The following is a 19,771-nucleotide window of genomic DNA, read 5'->3' as shown; positions in this document are numbered from 1 at the left end:
GTCGGAGTCTCCCGTGCCAAGGCGCTCGGCCCTCGTCCCCACCCCTGGATCCCCTCCCTCGAGCGCTCCCCCTCCCCCCCCACCCTGCCCCGCGCCGGCCGGGGACAGGTAGCCCGGAACCCAAGTGAGGAAGGAGCCCGTGGGGGTGAGAGTAGGGACCGATCCCGTGGGGCCGCCGGCGCCGAGAGCCGGAGCTGCTGCTCCTCCCGATGGCGAAGAAGACGTATGACCTGCTTTTCAAGCTGCTCCTGATCGGGGACTCGGGAGTGGGGAAGACCTGCGTCCTCTTTCGCTTTTCGGACGATGCCTTCAACACCACCTTCATCTCCACCATAGGTGGGTAAAGCTTGGGCAGGGGTGTCCAGGGGCCTTCCGCTCCTGATCCCCTGCTAGCCCCTCGGTTGTTGTGGCCTTTGTTTCCGGGACTCTCGAGCCCAGCCCTGCCCAGCCCCAGCCGAAGTTGCTCTTTGAATTTGGTGGGGGGCGGTGTCTTGCCCTTATCTCCCATCCGGTCTTTTGCTTTTCAGTCTCTTGCCCCTCTGAAACATTTAATGGAAAGTTAGAATACTGTACTATCTACAGAGAGAGGATGCTGGCATCTTTTTTTCTTTCTAATCCCAGTTTTTTTTTTTTTTTTTTTTTTTTTTGGATATGGGTCCGCAGTTAGGACCGCAAAGGATGTACGTGGTGGCTGCGTTTTGGTAGTTGTATCTCTGAGTCTGTAAGGGCCTCTGTATAAACCGTGGGACAAAAGAAGAGGTCCTAGATGCTGTGTTTTTAGGAGAATAATATTAAGTAATTTTAGGTTTGAAATGAAGAGTAATTTGAACTAGTAGTGGAAAAAGCAAGGCCTGCAACCCAGTAAGCCATTGAGCTATTTTAAGTCTTTTGAACTTGTTCAGAACCAGGCTATAACCATACTTAAAAGTGCTTTGAAGACATTAATTTATCTCTATTTACTCTTTTCCTTTTAAAGCTTTGTCAGTGAAGCCAGTTTTCTTAAATCTTTGACTTTATGGTACTTACAGTAAAGTGTCTTTAGACCGTTTCTCTTCAGGATGTTAAAACTTTCTTTTGAGGTGCCTCTTTATCTCATGTTTCAGAATAAACTGGTATCTTTGTCAGAATGGTGAATATCAAAGTAGATGTCTCTCCAAAATGGAAGGAAAAAGGAAGGTATTACTGCCTACTTCCTGGGAAAGCATCTTCTCATTTGGTGGGTAGAAGTAGTAGTGTTGGCACAACTTAGCACAGATTTTTAAAGAACTTGTGTTTAGGTATAAATAGTTGGAACCCCAGGTTTCCTTAAATTTAGTTTTGATGTGTTTCTAGGAAAAAACCAGTCACCTTGGACATTGTCAAAAATGTAAACTGACAAATTCTGACATATAATAAAATTCCTAGTAATTGAAAAATGCTTAATTTATCATGTGAAAACCCTTTACCCAGGCAATGATATAAGGTAATTGAGCTAGATTATGGTTTTTATTCATAATTTATTTTTATCATCATGGTCATTATTTCTTGATCATCAGTACAGTATTAGGTAATATAGAGGTATGAACATTTTACACATCCTTTCTTGGCCTTAAAGTAATTGCTTTCTTGTATAGGAAATAAATTTCTGCCAAATGCTTTCCGTTTCCAGCTGTAACTTATTAGCATTAGCTTAGTTGGTAAGAGAAAGAATGCTAACTAACTAGATGGGATTTGGTTCCCTTTTGTGCCCAGTTTGCTTAATTATGTCTTCCTTGGGTCAGATATTTCTTGGGTCCTGACTTGTCATTGGTAAGAAGGGAAACTAGGGAAGGGATAAAGAATATCAGCATCCTGGGAATCAATTGACACTACTGAAAGAACAAATCAAAGCAAATATACCCATTATGATAATTCCATAATTTAAAAAATAGATACATTTATGTTTAGAAATTTTAAGGTTTAGAAAGTACTTTCTAACAACTCGATTTTTATAGATGAGGAAGCTGAGGTTCAGATATGTCAAGTAGATGCTCCAGGGTCACAACAGTTAGGATTTAAACTCAGCACTTTTTTTCCTCCTGAATGGAAAAGATTCTTAATTTCATAAACTTCATCTAGAATCCAGATGTTAATAACAAGTCAGTAGAGAAACAGTGTTTACTAGTTAAGTAAGTTAGTTAAGTAGACTTAAAGCCAACATTTTTTACTGTGCCATTTCTCTTAATGCAGTACTTTCAGATATGGTCTTATGCCCTCATGAAGGTGTGTCAATGATATCTTCCATTGAGAAGAATAGTTTTAAATAATGTTTTCTACAACTTAAGTTTACCTTTACCTAAGATCTAGATTGTTACCTGTTTATTTTCATTGAAGATAAGACTACTTTGAAGAAGGTATAGTTTAGAATAGAGAAATTTATTCTTAATTGCATTCATGAAACCTTTCTGCTTTTGGGATCTAGCAGAGCACATGACATATTGTTGGTTGAATGACATGCAAAAGCACATATTTATTGATTACTGCTTTTGAACAATATTTCATTTTTACTTGTTTGTTGCCATTTTGAGATGTAAGATGGATGCTGACCTCCATATACACTTTGCAATACTCATTTTACTTGCCAAACCTGAAATTTTGGGCACAATTAGAGGGTTTGGCATATATAACTTGACTAAAAAGTCATGTTTTCAGACTTTAAGGCACAAACATGAATTTTAAGAGATAGATTGCATAGCATTTTAATTTTAGACTTTTTATTTCATTAATAAACCAGGTTTTGATTATTTTCTAAGTATAGTGACAGTGAAATTTGGAGGGTTTGGTTGAGAGAGTAATAAGGCTAAAGTAAGACTATTCAGAAATATCTCTTCTAGGTATTCCAGAGTGCCAAAGTTTCTCAAATAGGGCGGAGACTCTCTTATTTGGGAGAATTGAAATTACTCTTTTATTACCTCACTACTTGAAAATAATTAGAACAAATATATATGTATGTATATATATCTATATATATAGATATATAGATATATAATGCTTACAAAAATACCAAGTCTTTTTCTCACTTTTCTATTCTTTCCCTGCATCTTTGAATATAAATTTAGTATAATATGATTTTTCAGCCAATTAAATACAGACTTTGCAGGTATGTAAAAAGGCATATTATGCTAGTGTCAAAGTGATGACAAACCTTATATGGTGAGCAACAGTAGACTGAAGAAATAGAGCTTTTAGGTTCTAGATTGTTCTTTAATTTTTTTTAATACATTGTGCTTAAATATTTCTTGAATTTGGCTTGTTTATACTCAGATTTATCTTGAAATTGTTTTTTAGCAGAATTAGAACAACACTGATCTTAGTTTAAATAGTTTTTGAAAAAATAATTGAAGTAATAAAGAGTGACATCTGTTGAGTAAACAATTCAGAAGTTGTATGGAATAGCGTAAAGTGTGCTGAGACCAGAGAGTTCTGGGATGGAATCTTGCCTTTAGCAGGTACTAGTTGTGTGACCATGAGCAAATCACTAAACTTCTCTGAACCTTGTTTTCTTTTTTTTTTTTTTTTTAAGTGAAGAAAATAACTAGAAACTTATGTTTTTGGGTCATTGTTAGTAGCTTTGTAAATTTTAAAGCATTATAGAAATGTTAGTTATTACTACTCAAAACATCAATAGTTTAAGGATTTATTATTTCATCAGTGTAGTTCATTCCCTTGATAGACTCAGATCACTGAAGTCCCACCCTGCTGTCTTATCTTGAAATGGAGGTGACCCTGGATTCTCAAAGTTCATGCCAGCTAGCAGACCGCAAGTCCTGAAAGCTCCTGCCAAGCTGGAAAAGCTTTGAATACGAGTACAGACGTGGACAGGTGGCAGTGTCTGTCAGTTATCAGAGATTTGAAGTTGGCTACAGGGTAAGAATTTTTCTATTAAGCACTCTATGAAGATCATCTAGTAACTTGTAGGAAGTGATGGTGGTTGCAGTTGCTGCTGCTTTTTAAATTTTTACTTATTTTTTAACCAGTAATGTGAACTCATAAGATCATTGGCAGTTAGTGTTGAGAAGTCAGCAAATTGATTTAGAGATACAATTTAGATCAGCACTGTATACTCCTTGAGTCCTCTGGAGCACTGTTAATGACCCATTTAGGATCATGTAGCTATTTCGAGTTAGAGGTGGCACTTGAACTCAGGCCTTCCCGATTTCAAGACTAGCTTTCTGGCTACTACATCAGCTGCCTGATTTACACGTCCCAAACCCCACAAGTTTGGGGGAGTATATTAGGCAATAATGAGTTTTCAGTTAGAAGATTATTCCCTTAGGGCATATATTTTGTCTAGGGTAGAGTTGATTATTCCAAGCATTTTATTCAGCCAAGTACTGAGAAAATTGCTGCTGCTTTCACTATTCTAAGTGTGGCAGTGTTAAGAGAAGTGAGCCAAATAGAGTCCATAAAGTTTTTGAGCTCTTATATACATACAATAATATGAAGATGAGAAAATAGCTAATACTCTGGAGGCTTCCAGAATGCACATATTTTTTCTCAGTAAGAGAAGGGAGCAAAATACTGAAGTGGTCTTTTCCCACCTATGAACATGGTTTTTATTTGTTGTTAAAAGAAGAGAACTATGGGCAGCTGGGTAGCTCAGTGAAGTGAGAGTCAGGCCTAGAGACAGGAGGTCCTAGGTTCAAACTCAGCCTCAGACACTTCCCAGCTGTGCGACCCTGGGCAAGTCACTTGACCCCCATTGCCCACCCTTCCCACTCTTCCACCTATGAGACAATATACAGAAGTTAAGGGTTTAAAAAAAAAAAAAGAGAACTAAAGCAATAGATTTCTTTAGTGTACTACTCAGAGTAGAAGAAGGAAGAATATTTTCCTTTCCTGTACCTTATTATTGCTTCTGATTCTGCACTTTCTTCTGAGAGCTCTGGGTGAATATACACAAATTCTGGTTATATATATGGCTGCTGGATCACAGCCATGATCTGGAGAAGTGTTAGAGGTTATCTATAATTATCTCCCCTCTCTTTAGGTGAGCAGACAGTCGGTCAGCAAGGTGAGTTGACTTGTCTAGGATCAGACAAAATCAAAAGAAAGCCCATGTTATCTGATTTCTATTCCGTTATTTTCTGCCACACCATCCCTAACATAAAGGGATAAGTGATAATTTGGACACTTTCTCTTGTAATTCCATTCACATGGAATTTTACCTCCTAAGAATGGGAAATGTTCTTTATAATTCCTTCAATAGACATTTTCTATTTTTTTTTTTTTTGGTGAAAAATACTAAGTGTTTCTCTATTGACTTGTCATTAACATCTGGATTCTAGACAAAGTTTATGAAATTAAGAATCTTTTCCATTCAGGGATTATGTTAGTAGGATTGTTAAAGGTGTTACTGTTAAGTAATTAGATTGACTTTTTTTCTTTGTGGTATCAAGAGTATGCTGGTATCAGAAACAATTTTGTAAAATGTTTCAACTTTTGGTTGTTGACCAAGTTGTAGATAGGTTAGCCAGTCTCTTTGAAATTGTGTTATTTCATGTTGGTATAAAAATGAATTGCTTATTTAGATTGATGAGTAAATGTCAAATTTTGTGTGACTTCTGTCACTTTGAATCCAAGATTGGGAGGGGGTGGGGAGGAGACATTGCTTTTTAAAAAGTAAGACGAAATACGTCAAACTTTAGACTAGCATTTCCTGTTTTTTTAAATAATATTTTTTCCTTCAATTATTTATAAAAACAATTTTTAACACATTTTAAAAAAAGTTTTGAGTTCCAAATTTTTTCCCTTACTCCCACATCTTTCCTCTTCCTGAAATGGTAAGCATTCTAATATTTTACACACAGTGAGTGCTACATATTTTTAGAAAGAATATAGCTACAGTGTGTGAAAAAAATTGTTGATTATTAGATAGCTTGTTCAAATAGACAATTATGACGATGTTTGAAGTCTTACATATGGATATATTTCTTTTGTTTTGAAAAAATTCAAAAGTTTATTCAAAGAATGTACCACATATTTTAAGTAATGAAGCAAAACCGTGAAGACATTTGTTTAGGTCTTAAATCTGGACAAAACACAATTTTTCAAGAATAATGACTAGTAATAAAAAACACTTATTTTTCTAGTATGATTCAGAAATAAAGTGCCAAAAAGTCTGCAGTGGAAAATGTCAACTTTTCCAAGACCCTATTAAAACACTGAATCACAAATGAAAAAGATGATTTCTTTCTTTTGTATCAGTACATTTGTATATAGAGAGTTCATCCTACAAGGTTAAGCAGTTAGAAATCCAGCCAGGATTATGAGAGATTCTGTGTCAGGGGAATGAACTTTTGGCACAGTGATTGTCATGATGAAGAAGTCAGTGTTCTGGCTTACAATATGCTTTTTTGTCACGTAGTCTGTGACTTAAAATGGTATTTACCCAGGTTATTCACCTGTTTTTATTCACTGTTAAGTCTTTTTAAAAAATCTTTTTTTAATAATCTAGGCCTTCTCTTTTATCCTTCCCATATGGTATCCCTACCCTATATGCTGTCCTTTATGACAAAGAAGTTTTGGATTAAAAAAATATTTTGAAAAAAACAAACTATTAAAACCAGCAAACATTGAAAAAACCTGAAATTTTGTGCAATATTTATTCATTCAATTTCATTGTGAATGTAGTTCTTTTTCACTTTTCTAAAAACAAAACAAAACAAAACAAAAAACCCTCAAATCTATACATCCTTAAAAGTATTTGCTACCATTAGGGATATAGCTATTATTTTAAAAGTTAAAAACCATTTTATAAGCATTATTAAATTGGAATTCTATGTCTATGGGAAGTAGAAGTGTAACAATTATCCATATTTTACAGATGAAAAAACTTGGGATAAAGCATGTTAAGTGGTTTGGTCCAAGGTATTTTGCTAGTAATTTTCAATGGAGGAATATGAAACCTAGTTTTTCTGACATCAAGCCTCAGTACTTTTATCGATTGTGCTAGGGTTTCCTCCCATTCAAAATAATGGATAGTAGACTCCGAAAGCATATTCAAATATGCATTAAACTGTGATAGTATTATTGAAATAAGTCTATAACCTACCCAGATGACTTTCTTTGAAAGGTGCAACATTTGTGTAAATTTTGACATGTTTATTAACACTAGAAGCACCAAGCACCTGAATTGACACAAAAATTTGCTTTGAAATAAAATTTGTCATCCTACTATTTCTATTTGCTTTTTGGATAAAAATAGCACACTGTGTCAATTGATATATCTTAATCTTTCAAAGTATTCTTAAACTCAGGTACTTTTAGTTAAAATCAGTCTCTATCTTTTGTGTGACATGGGACTGTATTACACTTCAGTCTTTGACTTATAAAGTATAATATATACAATAAACTTAAATCCATAATCTATACAAAGATAAGTGAAATTTTACATTGTAGAATCTTTGAGTAATAGTATTGAAGGCTATGTTCAGTTCTGGTGCTGTAAGAAGGCACAATTGCACCATTGCCCTTCCAAATAATTTCTAAACCATCTTTCTCAACAACTCCCTTCTCCCTCCTTCCCCCCTCAAAAAAAAAATTTGGATCCTAGGCTCTGGTCTTTGCTTCCCTGGAACCAGGCTACCAGGTCCTTTCAGGTTATTTGTAAACCATGCTGCTGCTGGTTCCCCTCTCCTCATTTTCCTCACTAATTATTAGCTTTCTCCATGAGATTGTAAACTCCTTGAAATCAGGGACTAGCTTGATTACTTGTCTTTTTATCACTTCTGCTTAATGCTTTGCTTGGCACATAGTAAGCACTCAGTTATCTTTTATCCAAAGCTTAGTTTTCTTGCTCCCTCAGTTTCTGTTAACCTAAGATCTAAGACTGAAGTAAACAAAGAATCCTTGAAATAGCTGTCACAAAGCCATTGTATTAAAGCTATATATCCTTATTACTATTTAGGTAGTCAGAGTATTAGATCCTTTAAGAATGTGTATGTAAATACTTCTGTATTTAACACAGTTTTTAACAGATATAACTAACTTCTTTCTAGTCCACAGAAGAACCCTGCCACTGTAACAGTAGGTGGTGGTTTTAGTTTATTATTATGGCCTTGCTTTCAAGAAAATGTTTGTTATTTGAATCACAGAGAGGGGAATTAATGTCCATTGAAACTAGAAAGATAGGTTGAGGCTAGGTTGTGAAGGATTTAAAAAAAACTAAACAGGGAAATTTATAATTTTTCCTAGAGCCAATGAGAAGCTACTGAAGTTACTTCAGGACAGGGGGTTACATGGTCAGATCTCCACTTAATGAAAATTACTTTGCCAGCAGTATATAGTATGGCCTGGAGTGGTCATAAACTTAAGGCAGAGGAACCAATTGGGAGGTTGTTGAAATTATATAGGTGACAAGAACCTAAGCTAAAGTGGTATGAGTGGAGAGAAGGCTTCAGATATGAAATGTTGTAAAGGGGAAAATGGCAAGATTTAGCAACTTGAGATGAAAGATGGAAGTGGATTCTTCAAAAAAAAAAGAAAAGGAAGTTTGGAAGAGGGTGAGGCAGACTTGGTGAGTATGATAAGGATAGTGATATGATATGATAGGATAAATGATAATGATAAATTTTAGGCATTGAATTTTAGATATCTCTGAAACTTCTAGTTGGAAGTGTTCAATAGGCAATTGGACATCAACTATAAGATATGGGATTGAAACTTGGGGGAAACATTAGAATGGAAATGTAGATCTGCATAGAGAGGATATTTAAATCTAAGCAAGCTAGTAAAATTACCAAGAAAGGGAAATTAGAAGAGAGATAATAACCTTGGGGAGCCTCCACAATTAGGGGGTATGCTATAAATGAAAATCCAGCAAAAGAGACTAAGCAGTTAGACAGGTAGGACTTTTAACAGAATAGAGTATCCAGGAGAGGGAGGTTAAATGCAGTAGATAGGTTGAGAAGAATTAGGGCTTAGAAAAGACTATCATATTTGACATTTAAGAGGGAAAAACTGATGCCATTGAATTCTGTAAAGTCATGAATGATATAAATACAGTGAAAAGATTTGTTCACTAAATCCCTAAATAAGATGAAGGGGAGGCAGCTTTGAAAACTTGATAATAGACAAGATTAGGACAAATAAAAGAAATAGTACTTCCCTCAGGAGGGAGTAGTAAGTTTGTGGAACTCATCCCAAGAGAGAGAAGAAGAAATAAAAAGATTTAGAAAGTGTTAAGACAAATTTATGAAAAAGAAATTGATTTGAACTAATCTTTTGTGGTCATCGTGAGGAGAGGAAAGCACATCCTTTGTCATTTCCCCTTGGGACCAGTTTTGGCAAACAGAAGTTTGAACTTGGTGGCTCATAGGTCAGACCTAGTTCAGAGCTTTTAGATTTTTAAACAATAAGACAGTAAGGAGGAAATAAGCATTTATATGCTTGCCTACTATGCTAGGCATTTTGCTAAGCTCTTTACAGATATTATCTCATTTGATCCTTACAACAAACTTGCAAGTTAGTTGCCTATTATCACATTTTATTGTTGAGGAAACTGAGGCAGACAGCATTGTTCAGAATGACACAGCTGGTGCCAATATATGCCAAAAAGGATTTTTTTTAAGTGGTAATTTTTTTGGTAAAGCTGCTATTTTTTTTATTTATGAATTGGATCATTCATTTGGCTCATGTATTATGATTTTAAAATTACAGGTTGATGGCAGTGAATGCTTAAGATGCAAAAAGTATAACGGAAAAAAGTGGGGCATTTCAAAGCATAGTTTAAATGAATTTAAATTTTGTTTCAGTTTCATAATTGTAAACTGACTGGACTTTCAACACTCCTGAGTATTGCTAGAGTCAGATTAAAATGTGATTGGGAAATATTTAGCAAGTTAAATTTTAAAAAAATCAATAAAACATTGATACAGTTTTAAGTGGGCCTCTGAGGTCCTTATATATGGTTTGGTGACCATCTTTCTATTGGAGTTTGACACCACTGCTCTAGGTACAACTCTCTTAAGACTTCAAGTCACAGAGAAGGTGTTGATCTGCTTTGCTGTAGTAGGGGACTGTTTTTTCACTCTTCATTACTCTACTAGTGAAATCACAGGCTCTGTCTATATCCCTAGACTTATGACTATCTTAAAACTTATTACCTAGTTTATGTTTTGAAATAATTTTTAAAATGCCCCATCAGTTTTGATCTAGGGAAAAATGTGTCACTTAAAATTTTTCTTAGGGCTATTCTAACAACATAGTCTTTTTAGGTTCATCTAAGTGGGGAAATTAATTCTGAATGCTGGTTCACTTTTCCTCAGGAACCAGCATCAAATATGGTCCAGTTCACCAACTCTTCAATGTACTCATAACACTAGACCTCCTGGAATTTTCAAGAATGCAATATTCTTTTCAACCATATCATTTCCCCCTTCTCTAAGACACTTCCATTTGATTGTGACTCCCTTTTCCCCTTTTGCCTTTCTTGAATATTTGTGATTAAAAACTATTTTACAGATTTATCACACAAGGAGCTTAAAATTTCATGGTTGAGTGAGAATTTAAAATGGAGAGTCTTTACAAAATATAAAATGCTTTCAAAATCTCTTCAATTTCTATGAATTTACATTGTTTATTCAATCACTTGTTCCTGTCAAAAACAAATTCACAGGGGGCAGCTGGATGGCTCAGTGGATTGAAAGTCAGACCTAGTGGGAGGGTCCTAGGTTCAAATTTGGCCTGAGACACTTCTTAGCTGTGTGACCCTGGGTAAGTCACCTAACCCCCCCCATTCCCTAGCCCTTACCACCTCTTCTGTTTTGGAACGCACAGTATTGATTCTGAGATGGAAGGTAAGGGTTTAAAAAAAATTCACAGAATCGATTTCATTATATTTTTTTTCCTGTGAAAATTATACATATTATATCTATATAATTTTCACAGTAAGAAAAATAATGAAGTTAATTTATTTTCCCTGTGGTGTTGATAGATCTTATTTGCTCATTGAGCTTTAAATAATTGTTGACTTGACAATTTGAACATTGCAGGAAGTTTATCAATAAGTCTTTTCCAGTTAGCATTTGGTTCTCTCTCCCTTTCTCCTCTTTTTTAAAACCCTTAACTTCTGTCTTAGAACCAATAATTGGCATAGTATTGGTTCTAAGAAGAATGGTAAGGGCTAGGCAGTGGGGTTTAAGTGAATCGCCCAGGGTCAGAGAGCTAAGGAAGTGTCTGAGGCCAGATTTGAACCCAAGAGCTCTTGTCTCCAGGCCTGGTTCTCTATCTACTGAACCATTAGTTGTCTCCCATTTAGTTAGTTCTCTTTTAAAATATCCTTGTAAATTTGTTTGTGTAGGTGTCTGTGGAAGTTTACTGATGTAAGTATGTTTTTTGTTTCTAATGAAGTAAGAAACCACAAATACAGATTTAAGAAAAATCTTTTTATTAATAATTTAATCCATCATTTGAATGTCTTGCCCTCCCTTTCATTTTATGCATCCTCACCATCAAAAGAATATGAAATATGACAATAGCTTACCTTTATGTGGTACTTTATGGCTACTAAATACTTTATATATTTTATCTTATTATCACAATAATCTTGTGTATATAAGGTTGGTAGTTTTAAATGTTATCATCTTTTTGAGGTGAAGAAATTGAAATTCAAAGATGACTTATTGATGGTTATATATAATACTAAGTAGCAGAGTCAGAATTGAGAGCCAATAGTTACATGATTTCTCCCCCCCCCCCTTTGAGTATAAAAGGTTGAAATTAGCTAATAAAAAGAATTTCAACAAGTATTTTTAAAAATTCTTCATGGATATGTGTGTGTGTGTGTGTGTGTGTGTGTGTGTGTGTGTGTGTGTGTGTACACCCCCCCCCCTCACTTTCATTTCCAAATATGTCCACCCCTCCCCCTCTTCCAAAGCCTTAAAAGGATAAAAGAGAAAACAGCAGTAAACCAGTAAAGCAGCTGAGGCTACTGTTTATGCAGCATTCCATCTTTAGATCCATCCCCCTTTGCAAAGAAGGCAGGGATTCCAAAACCTGTTTTTAACTGAAGAATCTAAAGAGAAATTTAAGACTTCTTGATCTTTATACTCCTAAAACAACTTGCTTTATCTATTCTGAGATATTATTCTCTTCTAGAATTGTTCTTGCACTTTCTTTTGAGACCTTAATTGAGTTCTTTCTTCTTTTTTTTGCCTTCTGATTGTGTTACCTATGGGCAGATTTCTATCTTTCTGATGTCAAGTAAAGACTATATAAACAAGTGACTGAGTTATTATGTCATGTTAGTTTTTCTCTTTATCATTTGCTTTTTTACAGCACAAAGTTTTGAATTCCCACCATTACTGAAAGTTAAAAATAATAAAATAGCTTTCCCCCATTTCTTATAAACCCTTTCATAAATTCTACTTTAGCCATATTAAACATTGCTAATAAACTTACCTAAACAAAAATTAGAATGTATCACTTTTTCTATCTTACTGTCATTTGCTTTACCTTTTTATCTACCAGCTGCTTTATTAACAGTATTTCTTCATTCCTACCAACATGTTGATATAATTTCTCTTTTCCTGATTGTCTTCTACCTGGATTGTTGCACATTATCCCTGAGCTAGATGTTATCTTTTATCTAACAACTGGTTCCTTCCTTGTGATTTACAAACACACCTATATTTTTTCTATCCTTAAAAACTGTGACTTGTTTTGACTATCTCTGTTAGCTATTGTTCTATATTTTAACCCCCCTTGGCTAAACTTGAAAAATCGATCTGTAGTCACTACCTCCATTTCCTCTCCTCTCACTTCTAAACCATTGGTAGTTTGACTTCAGATGTCATTGTTCAAATTCTTTACAAAGTCACTGGTGAGGTTTGCCAAATTTAATAGGCTTTTTCCTATCTTTATCCTTCTTGACCTCTCTGTAACCTTTAACATTGTCAAATGCCACTGTCAAATTCCTATCTCCTAGAATTTCTAGGGTTTTGTGACTGCTTATTCTTGTTTCTCTTCTTGTCTGTTTAATCATTCTTTCTTACTCTCCTCTGGGGTGGGGCAGGAAAGGAATTTCCATTTCAGTCCAGTGCTCTTTGAGGGTCCTCTCAGAAATCAAGTCCTCTCCGGATTATACTGTATATTTCATATATTCTGTATTAACTAACATAGGAACACATACCCCTTGCTGTGTTGCATGTTGTCTCTCCTATTAGAATGTGATCACTTTGAGGGCAAGGACTGTGTTTTTGCCTTTCTTTATTTCCCCAGCATGCAACAGTGCCTGGCATATAGTAGCACTAATAGATGCTTATTTACTGACAATTATCTGTCAAGATATTATGGAGGTAACTTGTGTTCAGATATAGGTTTGAATGGGGGACCTTTGAAGTCTTTTATGAGAATATTCTTATTTCTACATAGTTATCTCTGTGTATTTGTATATCTTACTCCTTTTTAATTTTCTTTAGGGTAAGGTCTATATATCACTTTTTAACTTTGTGTCCCAAGTAATTTGCATTTAGTTGGGTGGCTTATTAAATGTTTATTTCATTTTTTAAAAACCCTTGCCTTCAGGGGCAGCTGGGTAGCTCAGTGGATTGAGAACCAGGCCTAGAGACGGGAGGTCCTAGGTTCAAATCTGGCCTCAGACACTTCCTAGCTGTGTGACCCTGGGCAAGTCACTTGACCCCCATTGCCTACCCTTACCACTCTTCTGCCGTATTGACTCCAAGACGGAAGGAAAGGGTTTAATTAAAAAAACAAAACAAAACAAAAAACCCTTGCCTTCGGTCTATAGAATCATCACTGTATATTAGTTCCAAAGTAGAAGAGTGGTAAGAGCTAGGCAGTTGGGGTTAAATGACTTGCCTGGGTCACACAGCTAAGAAGTGTCTGCAGCAGATTTGAACTTAGTACTAACTTTTATCTCTAGGCTTGACTCTCAATCTACTGAGCCACCTGGCTATCCTCTCATTTCATTTTTAATATTTTACAAATGTACATGAGACTCAGGTTGTGATTTGTCACAGCTGGTAAGTTCCAGTTAGGAATTGAACCTAGATATCTGTATTGTGGGACTTCTATTCCGAGGGGGGAACCTCAGGTTATGCGCTGCTTGTGAAAGAGAGCAGTTCACAACATTCACTCAAAACAGGAACCTAACATTTATCTTTTCTTCTCCCAAATTACCTCTTTTCATGCCCTATAAAGGATTTCATATTTTTAAGCATTCTCTAGCATAGTTACACCATTAACCCCAGGTAAAAGATGTATTTTGTTTACTTGTTTGAAGGTAAATTCCTATTATGACAAATGATATTTCAAAAATAAAGATTCTGTACAAGCTATTTTGCTATTTTCCACATCCCCCCCTCCTCCCTCATTCATATAAGTAGAGCTTTGTTCATGTGGGTATAGTGACATCTATTTAAACATAATTCTGCAACTCAATTCAGTTTAAAATGCATTTATTAGAACAAATACTTTTCCTAGTAATATGTAACAATTACTAGACAGTGAGAGACTTGGTTGCTATTTGCCTGGTAGGCTGAGAAAGGAGAGCATTTGAGTGGGCTTTTTAGGTTCCTTCAATTAACCTTTAATTCCCTCACTCTTACATTAAATTTATACTCATTTGAATTTTAAAAACAACTGAAATTTCCAAATTACCAGCCACAATAGGATATACAAAAAGATCCAGGAAAAAAAAAGAGGATGGAGAATGGAGTACTTGTATATATAATAGTTTCTTTCTCTCCTGCCATCAGAGCACTCTTATTTTTTATTGTTGATATGGACAAAAAACCCAGATTCCTATTTCTAGGTTGGTCCTATGGATCAGGAGTCTGAATGATTCACTTTTAGAGTTGGAAGGAGTTGGAAATTAGAAGCTAATGATACCAGTAACAAAGATTCATAAAATAATGTGGCACAGCTTTGTAAGAATAGTATTAGGAATGCTACAGTTAAGTAAAAGCAGAATTTAGAGGGGAAAAAAATCTAGGAAAATTTTGTTAAAGAGTATGTTTTTAAAGCCCTATCAGATAAAAGAGAAGACATACCTTCCACTATTATATCTATTTTCTCATCCTTAGTTCATATGAGAAACATTCAAATACTTGTTCTGCTTGAGAATAGGTGATAGTACTAGAAGTAATGGGTGGAAGTTTAAAAGAGGTAGGTTTAGACTTTTCTGAAAGAAAAACTAACCAAAAAGTAGGGCTATTACTCAGTAACAGTTGGTTCCCTCTCTCAAGAAGTATTTGATCAAAGACAGGATGACCACTTGAGGTATTTGTTGTAGAAATGTTCAAGTAGAGATTAGACTAAATGCCTGCTGAATTTCTGAATGAATATTCATTAAAACTAACATATATTGTTATCACTTCTGTATCCCTCCCCTAACAGAGTAATTTCTAATATTCTCTGGAGATAGTTAGGTATGCCTATCATATTATATTTGAAAGTCTATTATCTGAAATAAGGCTAAGACTTGAAGCCAGCTTTTTTGGTGCTCCTTAATGTCTTTTCAGACTAAATATCCCCACTTTCTTTAACTGAACTCCATATGAAAGTTCTCTTACATAGACAACTTCTTGCCAACCATGGCTTTACTATTTTTGCTTTTTTTCTGACATTAATTTTCACAATGTTTACCTTGAGCCTATATGTCGCAATTGGATGTTTACAGTGCAAGAACTGAGTCATGTGGTAATCTCAAGGAACAGCTATGAATAGGTAAATTATGTGACTCAATTTAGCATGATCTAGCTTCATGTAGTGATTAGAATTTTCCATTCATTTCTCACCTTCTTGCCTTGTACCCTAAATTTTGAATGCTGTCCCTCACTTTACCCCAGTGCCCTTTGAAGGTTCACTCAGGAGTAATTGTCCTCTCTAGATCACATTGTATATTGCATGTCTTCTATAATAACTTAGCTTGCAACGCATTTTTTGAGTGTAATGTAATTTCTTTGAGAACAGGGATTATTTTACTTCCATAATTGTATCTCATAAAAGCACTTGGCAGATAGTAGGCATTTAATAAATGCTGGTTGCCTCTCCACAACTTTTGTAGCTCAATTTAGAATACTTTCTTTGAGGTGGTTATCTCTGCTTGGTCTGAGTTCTCCATCACCTCCCTGGTCATCACTGCATTGGTGGAGAGGTTTGATACTTTTTTACTTTTAATAAGTTGCAAAGTAGTGTTTCTTGTATTTAACATTTTAACTACTTAGGGAGAGACAGGGAGAGGTTGTAGATGATGGTCTTAATCCTTGGAGTCAGGAAGGCTTGAGTTTTTCTGACAAAAATACTAGCAATATGTATGACTCTATGGCAAGTTACTCACCTTGTCTTGTTACCTAGGCAATGTGATTAGAGTGTAGGTTAGAGAGGAGACTTCGGTAGAATGAATTTTCCACACTGAGAATTCCTTCTTTGATTGGAGCTCATTGGAGACAGCCACTTAATAGATAATAAGAATAAATCTATGAAAGGAGATGAGAGTAGGGAAGGATAAAATATCACAGATCAGAAATGAAATGGAATGTTTGTGAATTAGTTCCTCCCACCTTTGATCTCTTTACAGCAGTATACAACTTTTAGAGTTAAAAGTGAATTTAAACACATGCCTCTTTTTTTTTCCTGTAAAACTTAAAAAAAAAATTTAATGGATCTATTACTTTTTCAAAAACCAAATGGGTCTTTTTTTAAACCATTAATATTCATTTTTAACATGGTTATATGATTCATGCTCCTACTTTACCCTTCACCCCCCCGCACTCCCCCCACCCATGGCCGATGCACATTTCCACTGGTTTTGTCATGTGTTATTGATCAAGACTTATTTCCAAATTGTTGTTAGTTGCATTGGTGTGGTAGTTTCGAGTCTACATCCCTAATTATGTCCACCTCAACCCATGCGTTCAAGCAGTTGTTTTTCTTATGTTTCCTCTCCTGCAGTCCTTCCTCTGAATGTAGGTAGCGTTCTTTACCATAAATCCCTCAGAACTGTCCTGTGTCATTGCATTGCTGCTGGTACAGACATCCATTAGATTCAATTTTACCATAGTATATCAGTCTCTGTGTACAGTGTTCTTCTGGCTCTGCTCCTTTTGCTCTGCATCAATTCCTGGAGGTCTTTCCAGTTCATATGGAATTCCTCCAGTTTATTATTCCTTTGAGTACAATAGTAGTCCATCACCAGCATATACCACAATTTGTTCAGCCATTCCCCAATTGAAGGACATACCCTCCTTTACATGCCTCTTTTTAATAGAACACTAGCAGGAAAGGAAAGGAACATGTTTTTATTAAGTGCCTTCCCTGCTCCAGGCACTGTGCTAAGTTCTTTATAAATACTATCTTATTTAAATCATTAGTGATTGTAGAGAGGTGGATACTAGGTTTTTTTGGTAAAGAGTTAGAGAAGGCCTAAACTGTTGTGCTTGAAATATGCTGCCTAAAAGAAACACCAATAAACAAACATCTGGTGGCAGTCCAGTGGGAAAGTGTGAGCTGGAACAGAGAGCTGCCTTTTTAGGAGTTTGTGAGAAGACTAGCACAAATGTTAAGAGAGAAATATATAAGGAAGATGGCAGAAATTCCTACTTGAGAATATATTAAATAAATACAAACAATATAGTCTTAAGTCAGTTATGGTGAACCTTTTGAAGACTGAGTGCCCAAACTGCAACCCTCATGCTGTATGTGAACCCCAGACAGGGGAGGGAGGAAGTACTCCCATTTGGCTACCTGGCAGAGGGGGAGATAATGAGAGAAATGTCCTCAGGTGCTTGTGGAGAGGGGGAGGCTAGCAGCTCCTTCTGCCACATATGCCATAGGTTTGCCAACAGGGGCCTAAGTTGTATAAATTGGTGCTGAAGAAGATTGGTTATTATAATAGCCTCCCAACTGATCTCCCTGAATCTACCCTTTCTTCTTCCCAGTCTTATCATTGATCGTCTGCCAAAGTGATTTTAACTAAAGCATAGTTTTGATAATCCCTTGCTCAAGAAGCTTTAGTTCCTCACTGTTATATCCATGAGTAAGTACAAAAATTCCTTTATTTGTCACTTAAAGCCTTTTTCAATCTTGCTGTAGCCTGTTTCCAGACTTAATTGTGCATTACACCCCCTCACAAACTATGTGTTCCAACCTACCTGCTGTTCTTTCTCCTTCTGTACAAGAAATTTCATTTTCCACATCCCTAGCTTTCATAGGCTGGAATACCCTCTTTCTTTATCTCTATCAGTAGGAACCTATATCTTCCATTCAGGGTGCATCTCAATTGCCACCTTCTACAAGAAGTCTTTCTTGGTTCCCTCAGTAGTTGGGACTTGCCCTTGAAATTATTTTGCATTCACTCATATGGGTTGAATCTTCCCTAGTAGAATGTAAGCTCCTTTAGGGTGGGGATTGTCTAATTTTTGTATTTGTATTCCAAGAATCTGGCTTTTGGTGGTGCTTCGGAGTGATCTTATCTGTTTTGGTATTCCTTAAGATGGTACATATTGAAACTTACCAGTGCTTTCCCAGTTGGATTTTATGTAGCTTCAAGAGATCTAGAGGAAGTATTAGTACACTGGGTGAATAGCTTATGGGAGACTTAATAATAAACATTAATAAGAGTAGAATGATCGTTTTCTATGCCTACTTTTTATTGAAATCATGGAATATTAAAATTAAAATGTTTATGTAGTTTAGAGGGTCTTGAGGTGTTGGTAAAATTTCTGTACTCCCATTCAGCAGTTATCTTCATGGTAGTCTTTTTGCAAATTCTTCTTATAAGCATCTTGAGTAGAATTTACTTATAAATGAAATATAAATGCACTTCAAAGTGTTTTTGCTCTCATAGTAACTTTATCATCTGTTTTCCAGTCATTGTATACTAATGATATCATTGCTGTTCTGGTAGTCCAAAATGCATGTTGTTTAAAAAAATTAAAAAGAACTTTTCTCGGGACTTCCGGGTTAAGATGGCGGCAGAGTAAGAAGCAGCTCTAAACCTCTCCTGACCGAAACACACAAAACTCCTCAAGGGGACATAAAAACAAGTCCAGACGAACGGAGGAACCCCACAACAGGGCACAGCGTGGAAGGTACGTGGAATCGAGACATTTCCAAGCTAAAAAGGGCTCTCACTCAAGCGCGAGCTGAGCAACCGCCCCACCCCCACCCCCTCCACACTCACCTATAGCTCTGAACCCAGCTAAAAAGAAATAGAGCAAGTTTGGGGCACCCATCGAGTCATCAGCAGCTCCGGGACCTGTTCCTGAGAGCAGCAAGACTTAGGACCCCATTAAGTCAAGAACGCACGCGAAATCTGAGCGCGCGCGCGCGGGAGCGAACGCTGGGAGCGGAGCGCCGGCTGAGCAGAGGCGTGGGTGCCAGCTGAGCAGAGGCTTGGGTGCCGGCTGAGCAGAGGCGTGGGTGCCGGCTGAGCAGAGGCGTGGGTGGAGGCAAACACAACCAGGAACTAAAGCCTAAGTGGGGAACCAGTGCAGACGGGTATACGACTGTGGAAGTAGCTCCCTGAGACTTGTAAAGAAACCTCCTGCAGAGGTTCAAGCAAGGGAATCCACCAGGGGGCTTGACCTTGGAAAAAACTAGAACTCAGTCCTCAGGAGCCAATAGATCTCAGACAGACACTGAGAGCGAGGATAAACCTGAGAAGCTGCTGGGCTAATGATGGCTAACCAGTTACAGGAAATTCAGAAGAGAAAGAATAATAACAAAAAAAAGAAGTCTTTAACACTCGACAGCTTCTACACAGAGAAAATCCAGACAACCGAGCAAA

General features: G+C 36.4%; 1 protein-coding gene across 1 annotated transcript in view; it reads left to right on the top strand.

Moving 5' to 3' along the window:
* Window positions 1-204: 204 nt before the first annotated feature.
* RAB10 (RAB10, member RAS oncogene family) overlaps window positions 205-19,771 on the top strand; it is an 87,104-nt gene continuing 67,537 nt past the window's right edge. The window contains exon 1 of the mRNA XM_044663753.1: window positions 205-336. Within this exon, the coding sequence (XP_044519688.1) occupies window positions 210-336 (127 nt within the window). The 5' untranslated portion in view covers window positions 205-209. The remainder of the gene's footprint in view (window positions 337-19,771) is intronic.

This window comes from Gracilinanus agilis, chromosome 2 (genome assembly GCF_016433145.1).
Source record: "Gracilinanus agilis isolate LMUSP501 chromosome 2, AgileGrace, whole genome shotgun sequence".
Taxonomy (NCBI): Eukaryota; Metazoa; Chordata; class Mammalia; order Didelphimorphia; family Didelphidae; genus Gracilinanus; species Gracilinanus agilis.
Note: the sequence above shows the minus strand (reverse complement) of the source record. Positions and strands in the feature narration are given on the sequence as shown.